Source organism: Cebus imitator, unplaced genomic scaffold, assembly GCF_001604975.1.
Source record: "Cebus imitator isolate Cc_AM_T3 unplaced genomic scaffold, Cebus_imitator-1.0 Scaffold560, whole genome shotgun sequence".
NCBI lineage: Eukaryota > Metazoa > Chordata > Mammalia > Primates > Cebidae > Cebus > Cebus imitator.
Genome location: NW_016107875.1, coordinates 1,185,606 through 1,202,918, shown reverse-complemented (window position 1 = coordinate 1,202,918; position 17,313 = coordinate 1,185,606). Strand labels below are relative to the sequence as shown.

Below are 17,313 nucleotides of genomic sequence, written 5' to 3'. Positions count from 1 at the left end.
TAGCCAATTAAGAAGTCTTCTTGAACTTGTTTATTTATTTATTTATTTATTTGCTGTCTTCTATGAGAAATAATTTGGTTCAAAGAAGTCTTCTTGAACTTAACTTCTGGCCTTATCTGATTTAGTTTACTGAAATGTTGCTTTGTTTAAAAATTCAATTTATTTAAATTTTGAACCAGTAATTCAAAGTTACATGCTCAATTTATATGCTCAAAAAGTATAAAAACAAATAGAAAAGTCTCCTATACTATCCACTGAGTTTCTGAGAGGTAATTATTATTGTTAGTTTCCTTTTTATTGTTCTAGGAATTCTTTTGCATATGTAAAGCAAATATAATTATATATTCTTATTCTCTCTCTACTTTTACACAAACGGTATTTCACTTAACACATCTTGCAGATTTTTCTATATCATTACATTGTGTCCTCATCCTTTTTGATAATGGCTTTGTCAAGATATGATTCACATGATGTTGGGTTCACACAGAATGTACCAGCTATATCATATGGTAAGTATACAATTCAGCCAGGCACGGTGGCTCATGCCTGTAATCCCAACACTTTGGGAGGCTGAGGTGGGAAGATCCCTTGAGCCTAGGAATTTGACACCAGCTTGGGTAACATGGTGAAACCCTGTCTCTACAAAAATTAGCTAGGTGTGGTGGTGCACACCTGTAGTCCCAGCTACTTGGGAGGCTTAGGTGAGAGTTGCTTCAGCCCAGGATGTCACTGCTGAAGTGAGCCATAATTGCAGCACTGCGATCCAGCCTGAATGACAAAGTGAGACTCTGTCTCAAAAAAAAAAAAAAAAAAAAAAAAGGGAGAGTACATAATTCAGTTGTTTTTTGCATATTCACAGAATTGTGCATCTATCACCACTAATTTCTGAACATTTTCATCACCCCAAAAAGATATCCCATTCCGCGCACAGCCAATGTATCATTTCTTACATGTGCTAGCAGCAGTACTTCCCAAACTTTAATGTGCACATGAGTCAACATAAAATACTATTAGTCCAGGGCCAGGTGCAGTGGCTCACGCCTGTAATACCAGCACTTTGGGAGGCTAGGGTGAGCAGATCACCTGAGGTCACAAGTTCAAGACCAGCCTGGCCAACATGGTAAAACCCCATCTCTACTAAAAATACAAAAATTAGCCGGATGTGGTGGTGCATGCCTGTGTAATCTCAACTACTGGGGAGGCTGAAGCAGAACAGCTTGAACCCGAGAAGCGGAGGTTGTAGTGAATCAACATCACACCACTACACTCCAGCCTGAGTAAAAGAGCAAGACTCTGTTTAAAAAAAAAAAAAAAAATTCCATTAGTCCTTTCTTCTATTACAATAATTAAGCAAAAAACCTCAAAAAGCAGCTTAATTATTAATTATATATTTCAATTCTCAAATATATATTCAGTTTAAATAACCTTTATTAATTATTTTTACTTTCATATTTATTATTATTTTATTAAAATAAAAGACAATAAGCCAGGCACGGTGGCTCATGCCTGTAATCCCAGCACTTTGGGAGGCCAAGGCAGGTGGATCACAAGGTCAGGAGTTCAAGACCAGCCTGGCCAAGATGGTGAAACCTGTCTCTACCGAAAATGCAAAAAATTACCTGGGCGTGGTGGTGGATGCCTGTAATCCCAGCTACTGGGGAAGCTGAGGCAGAGAATTTCTTGAACCTGGAAGGCAGAGGTTGCAGTGAGCAGAGATCACATCACTGCACTCCAGCCTGGGTGACAGAGCAAGACTTCATCTCAAAAAAAAAAAATAATAAATAAAATAATAATAATAATAATAACAATAATAAAAGATGAAAAGCCATGTTTAACCAGAATTCCACTCTCTGTGTGGCTGAAATGATGGTAAGGTCACCTTAATTATTTCTATTTTGTTAAACATGCTTCAAGTAAAGCAAGTGACTGAAAACTTCAGAGTGAATATGAACAAATTCCTAATTTAGTGACTGTGGAAAGCAAGTAATTGGACTAAGATAAAAGACAAATACAGTTAAAGAGCCTCAGAAAAAGAATTTCAAAGTACTTTTAAAAAAGAGTCAACTTTAGACTTCTTTTAATAACCCACCTTAGTTGCTGGGGATTTTCATGGATACCAACCACCCAGTAGTGATCAGATTTTCCTTTGCAGTGCTCTCTTGTATTACATATAGGAGTCCATGTATTACCAAGTCCTCTGTTAAGCATTCGAACGATTCCTTCTGAATCCACGTAACAAGGGGTACCTAAACCACAACAGAAAAAGAAATCATTTGGAAACATAGCTAAAGAAACCCTATTTCAAATATATTATACACACCAAGGATTCAACTTTCCTTTCAAAAGTAAACACAAAACAGAAGCACATAATCTAAGATTAAAAATACTGTAAAATTTACTTAACCATAAGAGTACTGGATTTGATATGACTAAAATTTACACAAATAAAATGAAAAAACTGAGCTTCAGTGAAAACTGTGCCACCTGCTGGAAGATAACAACAATAATTTTAAAGCCAATTTTAGTGAAAAATTAGACATGAATCAGAAGGCTACTGGTTGAGAAACATTTAGAAAAATGACCAAAACCTGATACAAGGTAATCTTTATGAAATTTATCTTTGGTTTTCTTCTTCCTCTCTCTTCTCTTTGTTGGCCTCATCACTGTTCTGTCCCCAATTGCTAGTTAAGCAATTCTTACCTAGGAAAAAGGGAAGGATTCTTGTTCTCCACCTATTCTGCTTCCAGCTCAGGAAATCTGTGACAAATTATCTGATTATCCCTTTTCTTATCTGTAGCTTCTTCACACCCCCTTACTCTGCAAACATCAGTTTCCTGAGGGTCTGTATCTAATTGGTACTTGGGAGAAAAAAGGCTATACAAATGGAAGTTATCAATGGTTCATATTATTAAAGCCTGAATGACTAATATCCCAACAGAAAACACATCTAGAAATGATTGATATTTTAAAGAAAAAGTGAAGTTTCCAGCAATGTAAATGAAGAACCTGAATCTCCAAAAAGAGAACTATTTAAGTCCACATGAGACAGGGTTGACAGGTGATTTAAAATAAGGTACACGCGGGTCAGGTGCACAGGCTCACACCTGTAATCCCAGCACTCTGGGAGTCCGAGGCGGGTGGATCACCTGAGGTCAAGAATTTGAGACCAGCCTGGCCAACATGGCGAAACCCTGTCTCTACTAAAAATACAAAAAGTAGCTAGGCGCGGTGGCGTGTGCCTGTAGTCCCAGCTACTCAAAAGGCTGAGGCACGATAATCACTTGAACCCAGAAAGCAGAGGTTGTAGTGATCTGAGATTCTGTCACTGCAATCCAGCCTGGGTGACAGAGTGAAGACTCTGTCTCAAAAAAAACCACAAACACGAAAACAAATGAAATAGGGTACTCCTCAGTGTCTTTCAAACTATCTGTCATAAGCCTCTAGAATTTGGTCTAAAATAGTACTTACCCAATAGAAATATCAGGTGAGCCACAAGTGTAAGTTTTAATTTCTTAGTGCCAGCTACTCAGAAGGCTGAGTATCTGTTGCTCAGATAGTATCTGTGCAGTCACAACAACAATAGTTTAGGCTGGATGTGGTGGCTCACCCTGAAATCCCAGCATTTTGGAAGGTCAAGGCAGGCGGATCACCTGAGGTCATGAGTTCAAGAACAGCCTGGCCAGCATAGTGAGACCCCATCTCTATTAAAAATACAAAAATTGGCCAGGTGTGGTGGCTCATGCCTATAATCCCAGCAGTTTGGGAGGCCAATGTGGGCGGATCACGCGGTCAGGAGATCAAGACCATCCTGGCCAACATGGTGAAACCCTGTCTCTACTAAAAACAAAAAAATTAGCCAGGCATGGTTGTGTGTGCCTGTAGTCCTAGCTACTCAGGAGGCTGAGGCAGGAGAATCGCTTGAACCCAGGAGGCGGAGGTTACAGTGAGCCGAGATTGTCCCACTGAATTTGTCTCAAAAAACAACAACAACAACATTAGCCAGATGTGGTGGTACAAGCCTGTAATCCCAGCTTCTCAGGAGGCTGAGGCAGGAGAACTACTTGAACCTGGAGGCAGAGGTTGCAGTAAGCTGAGATTGCATCATTGCACTCCAGCCTGGGTGACAGAGCAAGACTCTGAATTTATTCCTAATATAAAGAATAATAATAATTTAGAGATGGTGTCTCCCTATGTAGCCCAGCCTGGTCTTGAACTCCTGGGCTCAAGTGATCCTCCTGCCTCAGCCTCCCAGAATGCTGGGATTATAGGCATGAGCTACCATGCCTAGCCAAAAAAATATATATTTAAAGAAAAAAAGGATGAAGTTAATGTTAATAATACATTTTATTTCATCAAATATATCCCAAATATTATCATTTAACATGTAATCAATGTAAAAAAAAAGTACTGAAATCTTTATATTCTTTTTTCATGCTAAGTCTTCAAAATCTAGAGTATTTTATACATGCAAGTACATCTCAGTTAGCCATATTTCAAGTGTTCAATAGCCACACATAGCTACTAGTTATTGTAGTAAACAGTGAAGTTCTAGAAAATTCTAAGTTTTGTGTATAATGTGCAAGAAAAGACAGAATTAATCATTGATTTGTATCACCTCCTTGCTATCTAATAAACTTTCAGAAAAATGTATTTCCCTCTTTATCTATCTTTTTTCAAACTAGTATTGCTCTGTGGCCCAGGCTAGACTGCAGTGTGATATGCTCTCCGCTCACTGCAACCTCTGCCTCCCGGTTTAAAGCGATTCTCCTGCCTCAGCCTCCCAAGTAGCTGGGACTACAGGTGACTGCCACCGCGCCTGGCTAATTTTTGTATTTTTAGTAGAGACAGGGTTTCAACATCTTGTCCAGGCTGGTCTCAAAATCCTGACCTTGTGATCTACCTGCCTCTGCCTCCCAAAGTGCTGGGATTACAGGCATGGGCCACCGTGCCCAGCCTTATTTCCCTCTTTATACATTTTCTAATGAGAATTCTCATGAGAAGAGATCTCAGCCAGGTGCAGCAGCTCACATCTGTAATTCCAACACTTTGGGAGGCTGAAATGGGTAGACCACTTGAGCCTAGGAATTTGAGACCAGCCTGGGCAACATGGCAAAACCCTGTCTCTACAAAAAATACAAAAATTAGCTGGCTGTGGTGGCACACGCCTGTAGTCCCAGCTACTCAGAAGGCTGAGGTGGGAGGATGGCTTGAGCCCAGGAGGTGGAGGTTGCAATGAGCCAAGATCATACCACTGCACTCCAGCCTGGACAACAGAGCCAGACCCTGTCTCAAAAGAACATAAAAATAAAAAAAGAGATCTTGTATATGAAACAATGGCTACCTTGCCTAAAGATTGCAGTTCCCAGTTCTGCCAACATATTAAAATAGAAATTTAAAATATAAAATAAAAATAATTTATCTTTAAAGAAATTAGGAATAAAACAATAAAACAATTTTCTTTTTGAAAAATGTCTTAATGCTTTATATTTGTTTATTTTTAACAAATTTATCTTGCCTTCAGCGGAAAACCCAATCCATGTAAGGTAGGATTTCCTTGAAAGAGGAAGAGGGTCACCATGTAAAATTTGTTTTTTCTTTTTCCCCAGCTCTAGTAGTTGAACTCCAAGGCACTGATCCCCATCAAATCCTGTACCTAATGAGAAAATGTAAATATAAATTAGGCATCAAAGGTTACACAGAGTAATATGTTACATAGATTATTCACATAAAGTCCTTATAAATGGGCATTTATTCACTCAAGAAATATTTACAGAGACCTTACTACACACCAGCACTGGCCTAGATACTGGGGCCACAACAATAAACAAAGTCATTGCTCTCATTAAATTCAAATTTCAGGTAGAAGACAGATTAAAAAATACAAAAAGAACAAAAAAAGTTATCGAAAAGCTAAAATAATGTTATACAGAAGTGGCCTCTCAGAAAGTAAAGTTTAAGCTGAGACATGAGCTGCAAGCTGGAGCCTGCCTCCACATTAGGGGAAGGAACACAATAGTGGATGGAGGGAACAGCTAATGCAAAGTCCCAAGACAGGAAGAACAGGGGGCTCGAAGAACGCCAAGGGATAGTATGGCCAGAACATGATAATGAGAAACAATGGTAAGAGATGAGGTTAAAGAGGCAGGCAAAGGTCAGATTATGCAGGATTAGGAGATCACCTTGACAGCTATTAGAAGTTTGATTTTTATTCGAAAAGTGAAGTAAAGTCAGAGAGATGAGAAGAGGGGCATGATCTATGTTTTGTTTTGTTTTTCTGAGACGAAGTCTTGCTCTGTGGCCTAGGCTAGAGTGCAGTGATGCAATCTCAGCTCACTGCCACCTCCACTTGCCAGGTTCATGCGATTCTCTTGCCTCAGCCTCCTGAGTAACTGGGACTACAGGTGCATGCCACCAGGCCTGGTTTTTTTTTTTTTGGTTTTAGTAGAGACGGGTTTTCACCATGTTAGCCAGGATGGTCTTGATCTCCTGACCTTGTGATCCGCCCACTTCGACCTCCCAAAGTGTTGGGATTATAGGGGTGAGCCACTGCACCTGGCTGATCTATGTTTTTAAAAGATCATCTAGACTGCTGTGTGGAGGATGGACCTTAAAAGGCAAGAACTGAAGCTAAAAGACTATTTAGGAGGCTACTATGACAGTCCAAGAGATGACGTCTAGGTTGTACGGGATATTAGCAGAATAAATGAAGAGAGACAAATTTAGAATGTGTTATTCCATAGAATTGACATGATGATATAATTTTACTGTTGGAATTGATTCAGGGGAAAGGGAAAGAGAAGAATCAAGGATAATTTTTAGATTTTTGGCTTCAGCCACTAGATTGCTAGTAGGCCATTTACTAAGATGGAGAAACTATGTAAGAAGCAAGTTTGGAAGGAAAAAAATCAAGTTTTTATTGTGAGCAAATTAAGTCTGAAATGTCTGTCCAAACTCTAAATAGATTTTGAGTAGGCAACTGGATATGGAAGTCTGGAGACACAAGGAGAGGGTAGGCTTGAAAGTCATAGACACTGAAATGTACTTAAAACCATGGATTTTGATAAAATTCCCAGAGTGGTTTCTCAAACTGCATATTTTGACCTATGAGTCATGGAATCAATCTCAAGTTGCAACTAGCATTTTAAAAAATTAAATAAAAAAAATTTAAAACTGAAATCAAATAGTAAATATTGTCCATGGGACTTTTTTGATACATTTGCAGATATTTACAGAACAGTAATACAGAATATATTTATTTTCTTCTTTTTTCTTTTTTAAATAGAAACAGGCGCTTGCTATTGTCATCCAGCCTGGTCTTGAACTCCTGGGCTCAAGCAACCCTCCCGCCTCAACCCCACAAAGTGCTGGGATTATAGATGTGAGCCACCATGCCTGGTCCAGAATCTATTTTTTTTTTTCCGAAATGAAGTCTCGCTCTGTCACCCAGGCTGCAGTGCAGTGGTGCAATCTTGGCTTACTGCAACCTCCACCTCCTAGGTTCAAGCGCTTCTCCTGCCTCAGCCTCCCGAGAGGCTGGGACTACAGGCGCATGCCACCACGCCTGGCAATTTTTTTGTATTTCTAGTAGAGACGGGATTTCACCGTGTTAGCCAGGATGGTCTTGATCTCCTAACCTTGTGATCCACCCATCTTGGCCTCCCAAAGTGCTGGGATTACAGGCGTGAGCCACCGTGCCTGGCCCAGAATCTATTTCATACTGTGGCAAAGCAGGCAAAAAGACTGAAAGACCCTGACCTATAGAGTAGTAGAGAAAAAGGGGCTACACTCCAGCTAAAAGGTAGAGCCAAGAAAAAAGTAAAAAGGGAGTTGCCAGTGAGGAACAATATTTAAAGTGTGAAGTCACAGAAATCAAGAGAAGAATTTTCAAAGAAATTATTTTTTTAAAAAGCACAGAGATTATCAGTTACCTTGATAAGACCAGTCAGCAGAGAAATGGGGACTGAAGAAAGACATGAGGGGAGGAAAAGTAGCCAGCAACTTTTAAAAAGTCACATTCAGAGTTATTTTGGTGCTTCCTACTAGAAGGTATTTTTGTGGAATTTCAACTCTGAAAAGTTCTCTGGTTGTGTTTACCAACTGATAAGATTTAGACATAGAAGGAATCAACCAAATTCCATCTTGGAATTGTCTCTGTAATATAGCTCTATTAGTAAAACATTTTCATTTTTATTGCTAATAGTGAACACAACAAAATTCTCTACATTTAAAGATTACACTAATTCAAGATGAAGTATATAATCCAAGACAAAAAGAGTAGCAAAAAAGATCTAGTAATTTCCATTTTACTTCAGGTCATAGTAAAATTAGAAAAGACTGAAAAAAATCTACCTCTGTGATAAACAATGAAAAGCTGTTCTCCATGTCCTGCCATTGACACCACAGGCCCAGCAAGGCTGAATATCTCTTTTTGAACCCCTCCAATAGTAAACAATCGAAGAAGCAGGGCACTAGTAGCAGCAGCAGTCCATCCCTGACCGACACATATGGCTTCAATATCCTCATTCTGAGGCATGTCTATCATCCACTCTTTGCTCGAATCCCAAGAACTAAAGTGCAGGCAGTGAAGCTTGCTAAAAATTAAAGCAACATAGAAACAATCAAACATTATATAATATTTATACACACACACACACACACACACACACACACACACACACACACATAAGTTATCATGATATTCAACAAAAAACCAAATAGTTTACTTTCTATTATACACTAGTATAAGAAATTGCTTTAAAAAAGTAATTATGGGCATGGTGGCTCATGCCTGTATTCCAACACTTTGGGAGGCTGAGGCAGGCAGATCACCTGAGGTCAGGGGTTCGAGACTAGCCTGATCAACATGGAGAAACCCCGTCTCTACTAAAAATACAAAATTGGTTGGGCATAGTGGCACATGCCTGTAATCTCAACTACTCGGGAAGCTGAGGCAGGAGAATCGCTTCAACTCAGGAGGTGGATGTTGTGGTGAGCTCAGATCACACCATTGCGCTCCAGCGTGGGCAACAAGAGTGAAACTCTATCTCAAAAAAAAAAAAAAGTAATTATGAAATACCCTTAAAATGAACTATACTAAAACCATTAATAGTCATATTTTGCAGGATATTTAAATATACAGGAAAAAGCTCACAATATAATGTTAAGTTAAAAAAACGTAAAATCTATCAAGTGTGATTTTGTATTATAAATGTATATAAAAACACAAGTTTTAAAAGAGGAAAAAGCATCAAAATGTTAAGCAACAGTTCTCTCACTACAAAAATAAAGTGGATATGGAAGACTAAAACAAGAAAAAGGAAAAAAATATACCACCAATGAGATTACTAACCACTGCTTGATATCTTTCTAGTCTTTTTTTGCACATACATATATATATATAAGTTATTATTATTAAATACAAATTTTTTTTTTTTTGAGATGGAGTTTCGCTCTGTCACCCAGGCTGGAGTGCAGTGGCATGATCTCTGCTCACTGCAACCTCCACCTCCCAGGTTCAAGCAATTCTCCTGTCTCTTGCTTTAGCCACCTGAGTAGCTGGGACTCAAGGTGGGTGCTATATTTTTAGTAGAGTCAGAGTTTTGCCATGTTGGTCAGGCTGGGTCTCAAATTCCTGACCTCAGGTGACCCTCTGGCCTCAGCCTCCCAATGTGCTGGGATTACAGGCATAAGCCACCACACGCAGCCCAAAGGATACAAATTTCAAGTCACATAGAAGATAGTAAAATTCATGAAGTTTATCAGTACTATGACCAGCTGAAGAAGAGATCAACAGAGGACAACCTTGTGATTTACAAAAAGCTAAAAAAATTTTCTTTTCTTAAAAAAAAAAAAACATTCTGCAATAACAAAAACCTGAAAAAATATTTTCTTTTAAAAAACAAACATTTGCCACCCATTGCTTTTCCATCATAATTTTTTTGTCAACATCTGTCTACCTATTTATTTACCTACTAATCAAAACATGTAAAATCCAAAAGAACATTAAGTAGAAAAAGCAAATTGGTGACTAGTACATTTTTTGGTTTGTTTTTCCAATTTTTTTCCCGCATTTTCAAAAAGTTTTTTTTTTTTTTTTTTTTTTTTTTGAGACAGAGTTTCACTGTCACCAAGCTGGAGTACAGTGGCACGATTTCAGCTCGCTGCAACCTCCACCTCCCAAGTTCAAGCGATTCTCCTGCCTCAGCCACCCATGTAGCTGGGACTACAGGCACATGCTACCATGTCCAGATAATTTTTGTATTTTTAATAGAGATAGGACTTTACCATGTTGGCCAGGATGGTCTCAATCTCTTGACCTCATGATTGGCCTGCCTTGGCCTCCCAAAGTGCTGGGATTATACATGTGAGCCACCACACCTGGCCTCAAAGAGAGATTTTAAATCTAATCCATAGTGACAAAAATTTACACTTAGTTGACCAAAGCTAGGGTTGAATTAACTGCAAAGGGGTATAAGAAAACATTTTCAGATGATAAAGAACATTCTTTCTTTTTTTTTTTTTTGAGACGGAGTTTCGCTCTTGTTACCCAGGCTGGAGTGCAATGGCGCGATCTCGGCTCACCGCAACCTCCGCCTCCTGGGTTCAGGCAATTCCCCTGCCTCAGCCTCCTGAGTAGCTAGGATTACAGGCACGCGCCACCATGCCCAGCTGATTTTTTATATTTTTAGTAGAGACGGGGTTTCACCATGTTGACCAGGATGGTCTCGATCTCTTGACCTCGTGATCCACCCGCCTCGGCCTCCCAAAGTGCTGGGATTACAGGCTTGAGCCACCGCGCCCGGCGTGATAAAGAACATTCTATATTTTGATTGTGGTAGTAGTTATCTGTGTATATTGTATATCTTTGTCAATTCATAAATCCGGTACATTTTATTGTAAATAAATTACATCTCAATAAAATAAATTAGGCTTGATGTGGTGGCTCATGCCTGTAATCCCAGTACTTTGGGAGGTCGAGGCAGATCGATCACCTGAGGTCAGGAGTTCGAGACCAGCCTGACCAACATGGTAAAATCCCGTCTTTACCAAAAATACAAAAATTAGCCAGGTGTGGTGGCACATGCCTGTAATCCCAGCTACTTAGGTGGCTGAGGCAAGAGAATCGCTTGAACCCAGGAGGCGGAGGTTGCAGTGAGCCAAGATAATGCCATTGCACTCCAGCCTGGGTGACAGAGCAAGACTCCGTCTCAAAAAAATAAATAAAATAAAAATAAATGAAGTAAATTAAAATAAGGGAGGTTCTCATAGAAATAAATCTGGAAGGATATATATCAAATTGTTAATAGTTATATGTGAGAGTAGAATTCTGGGAGGAGTTTTCATTTTCTGAAACTTCTATATTGTATACTTTTTTTTTTTCTTTATAGTGAACATACATTACTCTTATAATAGTAATAAAAAACACTTAATAATGTAAAAAAAAAAACCCATCTCTCTTGCATTATTAATCATGTCATGTCATTTTGCTACATAGTTAGAGCATGTAATGAGGGAACCATTAGGGCAAAAACAGACATATGTTCTGAGATATTTTGGATGTGCTGGTGTTTGTACCAAACTCTCCTTTCTGAAATTTCAGACTACAAAAAATAAATTTTGTTTTGTTAACTTTTTGTCTTTAATTTCAACAACTGTATCCAACAGTTTAACCATACCAAATTCTTCCAAATAATCTTGAGTTTACCTTGCTAGCTCATCAGTGCTTTCACATGCCAACAAAATAGCTTCGTGGGAAAGATCTGCTATTGTATAATTCAAAGTGTTTGATAAGTGTGTTGCATGGTGTATGGAGGTATCATGGAACTCCACATCTATGGCATTGTCTTGCTCATCATTATAGCAGCGAATAATTCCAATAGAGTTCCACACCTACAAAACAGGTAAGATTAAATATAAGTCTGAGAAAGACCAACATTCCTAGAATCAGAAGGCCACAGTAGTACAAATTAACACATATTATAATTCAATCTGTAGTAGGATTTAAGTTTTGGGAGCTACCACATCTCAACTATCTCTAAAGAGTTTCTGACAGAAGTTGTAAAACCAGAGATACAATTACTTATTATTTTCTTTATGAGAAGATACATATATACTTATTAATTAGCAAATGAAGTTCTAATAATAAAAATAAATTACATGACTGTTACTTTAAAATTATATTACAGTTGGCCTTTGAACAACCAAACAATTAAATTTCTCAAAAGAAACATTTCAAAAATTGAGTTTTCTTACAAATATGAATGCAAATAACAACAGACTTTTTTCCTGTTCTAAGTAGTTATTTTATGATAGAATAAATATATACATTTTGGCCAGGTGTGGTGGCTCACACCTGTAATCCCCACACTTTGGGAGGCCGGGGTGGGCACATCACGAGGTCAAGAGATCGAGACCATCCTGGCCAACATGGTGAAACCCTATCTCTACTAAAAATAGAAAAATTAGCCTGGTCTGATGGTGAGCAACTGTAGTCCCAGCTACTTGGGAGGCTGAGGCAGAAGAACTGCTTGAACACGGAAGGACTGAGGCTGTGGTGAGCTGAGACCATGCCATTACATTCCAGCCTGGGGACAGAGCAAGACTCTGTCTCAAATAAAATAAAATACACACACACACACACACACACACACACACACACACACACACACACACACTTTAAGGAAACACAAATTTTTTTTTTTGGAGATAGAGTCTCGCTCTGTCACCCAGGCTGGAGTGCAGTGGCATGATCTTGGTTCACTGTAACCTCTGCCTCCTGGGCTCAAGCAATTCTCCTGCCTCAGCCTCCTGTGTAGCTGGGGTTACAGGTATTTGCCACCATGCCCAGCTAACTTTTTTATTTTTTTTTTAGTACAGATGTGGTGTTTTACCATGTTGGCCAGGCTAGTCTCCAACTCCTGACCTCAAATGATCCTCCCACCTCGGCCTCCCAAAGTGCTGGGATTATAAGTGTGAGCCACTGAGCCTGGCCTAGTCAATATAAATTTGTATCACTTGGAAAATTTATCTTCCAGTGATGTCCATGATAGGCTCACACTAGGCCCTAAAGTTTCTAATAAAATTAGTGCCAATATTTTATTTAGAGTAACTATAAATAAAATATTGACACATAAAAAATTAAGATCTATAACTTTATGACTATTGATGGAAATAAAAACTTTTATTATTATTAATCATCACCCTTAAACTTTACATAAAAATTTATGCCAGGCCTATACTTAAGTTCTGGGATCATGTACAGAATATGCAGGTTTGTTACATAGGTATACATGTGCCATGGTGATCTGCTGCACCCATCAATCCATCAACCTACATTAGGTATTTCTAATGCTATCCCTCCTCTAGCCCCCCACCTCCTCACAGGCCCTGGTGTGTGATGTTCCCCTCCCTTTGTTCTCATTGTTCAACTTCCACTTATCATTGAGAACATGTAGTGTTTGGTTTTCTGTTCCTGTGTTAGTTTGCTGAGAATGATGGTTTCCAGATTCATCCATGTCCCTGCAAAGGACAGAACTCATCCACTTTTATGGCTGCATAGTATTCCATGGCATGTATGTGCCACATTTTCTTTATCCAGTTTATTATTAATAGGCATTTGGGTTGGTTCCAAGTCTTTGCTACTGTGAACAGTACTGCAATAAACATATGTGTACATGTGTCTTTATAGTAGAATGGTTTATAATCCTCTGGGTATATACCCAGTAATGGGACTGATGGGTAAAATGGTATTTCTAGTTCTAAATCCTTAAGGAATTGCCACAGTCTTCCACAATGGTTGAACTAATTTACACTCCCAACAACAGTGTAAAAGCCTTTCTATTTCTCCACATCCTCTCCAGCATCTGTTGTTTCCTGATTTTTTAATGATCGCCATTCTAACTGACATGAGATGGTATCTCACTGTGATTTTGATTTGCACTTCTCTAATGACCAATGATAATGAGCTTTTTTTTTCATGTTTGTTGGCTGCATAAATATCAGGCCTATACTTTTTAAAAGGCAAAATCTTCAGAGTAGAAAACGTCATATAACCAACATAGAAATACCAAACTTTTTAAGACCTCAAACTTAAGGCAAAAGCTAATATATTCATTTATCTATTCATGAAATATGTATTTAATGTGTACTATATCATACCTTGTTCCAAATCCTAAGAATGTATCAGTAAACAAATAAAAAATCTTTATTCTGTGTAGCTTACATTCCAATGGGTGCTGGGGTGAGGAAAAGGGGAAGATTTTTTTCCTCCATAGTACTTTCCACCTTCTAATATATTATACTAGTAGTTGCCTTCTAAGAAAACACCTCCTTATTAGTGTTTTGGAATCAGTATAATCTTCTAATTAAAAATGAATATAAAAAATAAGGTTTGAAACTGTTGCCAAGAAGTACTGCAAGATAATAATATGTACTTATGTTCATTTAATGTCATTTTGCAAAGAAGAATTTTATTTAATGTCATTTTCAATAAGGTTGAAATGAGATTAAAACTGTGAGTTAATGATAAAATAAACCAACCACAAAACTATAGTCAACCAGTGTGCCAAGGTACTTAATCAAAGTTTTAAAAAAATAGGTTTTATCCAACAAAATTAACTATAGTGAGAAAAAAAATGCTGAAAACCTACTTAGAAGTTAAGTGTAGATCCAAAGCTTACCATGAATCTGTGAGTGAGATGCAAGGGTGTAGAACCTGACTGAAATGGCTTTTGCTGGGGAGTTGGCATGGGTCCATCATAAAATGGCCTTTGGGATGTTACAAGTGGTAGATTGTGAATGCCTCCTTCCTGATCATCTTCCTCCTCCTCTTTGAGAAGATTAGAACCAGTTTTTAGCATTGAAATATCTACAACACAAAAGATTATAATTAAGGGAATCACAAATACAAACGATTTGGAAAAAGGAAAGCATTACGGAATCTAGTAACTTTTTCATTCATATTCAATGACACTGACATGCTATTTGCCTCTTTCACTATGTTAAAGAGATGCAGTGATGGAGCAAAAGCAATGGTGGGTAAAACTCCTGGTGCCTTGGCACAAATCAAGGCAGTGGCACCAGACTGTATTAGTACTTGATGCATTGTTAACCACTACTCACTTGTAGTAAAAATATTAATTTTATTAAATCTTGACACTCACACAGATTTTTTCTAAAACGTTCTGTATGCTAAAATGAGAAGTGATGGTTGTCTTGAAAAAAAGCACTTAGACAATTGTTTGAGTTGTAAGCTGAACTAACTGATTTTTTTTCACAGAACACTCCTTTTACATAAAAAACAAATGCCAGATAAACTATGGTTAGGCAGAATTGGATCTTTGGCAAACATTTTCTTGGAAATGAATGAAGTAAGCCTGTCAATTAAGAAAAATAACTGGCAGAATTTGTTGCCAATGATAAAATTTGAGCTTTCAAGTGAAAATTAAGATATTGGAAAGCTTCTATTTGCCATTATGAGCTTCAAAACTTTCTAATATTTAGAAACTGCTGATAAGATTAGTATCAATACTAGTAGACATAATTTATGGCCAGGTCCTGTGACTCACGCTTGTAATTCCAGCACTTTGGGAGGCCGGGGAGGGAAGATTGCTTGAGGCCAGGAGTTCAAGACCAGCCTGGGCAACAAAGCAAGATTGCATCTCTATAAAAAATAAAAAATTAGATGGGCATGGTGGCATGCATCTGTAGTCCTAGCTACTAGGAAGGCCAAGTGGGAGAGCTGCTTGAACCCAGGAGTTCAAAGTTACAGTGAGGTATGATCATACCAATGCACTCCAGCCTAGATGACAGAGAAGGACGCTGTCTCTAAAAACAAACAAAAATTAATAAATTAAAAACAACAAAAGCCAATATAATTTATATTAAACAATAAAAAGTGCCAATATAAGGAAGATCCATAAACTTCAGTGAACCAATATTATCAATTCATATGTTACAAGACTAAACATGATTTTTAAAAATCCATTCAATGTTCAAGTCAGACCACTGAATTTTTTGGTTCTGTTTTGTTTTTTTCTGAAACAGGGTCTGGCTCTGTTGCCCCACATGGAATGCACTGTTGTAATCATGGCTCACTGCAGCCTCAATCTCTCAGGCTCAAGAGATCCTCCCACCTCAGCCTCCCAAGTAGGTGGGACTGCAGGCACATACCACCACACCTAGGTAATTTTAAATTTTTTTGCAGAGAGGAAGCCTCACTATGTTGCCCTGGCTGGTCTTGAACTCCTGGCCTCAAGCAATCCTCCTGCCTGGGCCTCACAAAGTGCTGACATTACAGGTGTGAGCCACCATTCCCAGCCAAACCAACGAATTTTTAACATAATAGAGTCGTAAGAGTTCATTGAAGTTTTCAGATTACACTTTGCAAGTAATCTTTAGGAAATGATCACCTTCTGAGTCTTGGTGCAACATGAAAGAATATCCACAATTAACAGAATGTGCTACTAAAAGATTTCTTAAAATACTTCTCCCTTTTCAAATTACATATTTATGTGAGGCCAAATTTTCTTCATATACTTCAAACAAAAACAGGCCAGGCATGGTGGCTCACATCTATAATTCCAACACTTTGGGAGGCCGAGGTGGGTGGATCACGAGGTCAAGAGATCGAGACCATCCTGGTCAACATGGTGAAGTCCCGTCTCTATGAAAAATACAAAAACTAGCTGGGTATGGTGGCGCACGCCTGTAGTCCCAGCTACTCGGGAGGCTGAGGCAGGAGAATTGCTTTAACCCAGGAGGTGGAGGTTGTGGTGAGCCGACATCACACCACTGCACTCCAGCCTGGGTAACAAGAGCGAAACTCCATCTCAAAAAAACAAAAAACAAAAAACAAAAACAAAAACAACATATGGCAATAGACTTAATCCAGAAGTAGATAAGAGAATCCAGCTGTCCTGTATGACAGACATTACAAAGATTGCAATGCCACTCTTTTATTTTTTGTTTTTAATAAAAAATTATTATTCATGTTTACATGTTTATTTTTATTAATTTTTAATTTAATTATTTTTAGATTTCTGAATTTTAATTTCTAATACATAAATGACAACAGACCTAACTCTGTATAAATAAATGCTCTCTGAAGGGTCCTCAAAATTTTTTAGAGTATAAACCCTACTGAGACCAAAACATTTGAGGACTGCTGTTCCATAACCTCTTTAAGACTTTAAGGCCGGGTGCGGTGGCTCAAGCCTGTAATCCCAGCACTTTGGGAGGCCGAGGCGGGTGGATCGCAAGGTCAAGAGATCGAGACCATCCTGGTCAACATGGTGAAACCCCGTCTCTACTAAA

At 38.4% G+C, this 17,313-nt stretch overlaps 1 protein-coding gene across 1 annotated transcript in view; it reads right to left on the bottom strand.

Moving 5' to 3' along the window:
- Positions 1 to 1,938: 1,938 nt before the first annotated feature.
- Positions 1,939 to 17,313, bottom strand: part of LOC108294057 (WD repeat and HMG-box DNA-binding protein 1) — a 50,465-nt gene continuing 35,090 nt past the window's right edge. Inside the window, exons 11-15 of the mRNA XM_037733975.1 lie at positions 14,679 to 14,870; positions 11,705 to 11,889; positions 8,350 to 8,591; positions 5,516 to 5,653; positions 1,939 to 2,246 (exon numbers count right to left, since the gene is read on the bottom strand). Coding sequence (XP_037589903.1) covers positions 2,050 to 2,246; positions 5,516 to 5,653; positions 8,350 to 8,591; positions 11,705 to 11,889; positions 14,679 to 14,870 — 954 coding nt within the window. The 3' untranslated portion in view covers positions 1,939 to 2,049. The remainder of the gene's footprint in view (positions 2,247 to 5,515; positions 5,654 to 8,349; positions 8,592 to 11,704; positions 11,890 to 14,678; positions 14,871 to 17,313) is intronic.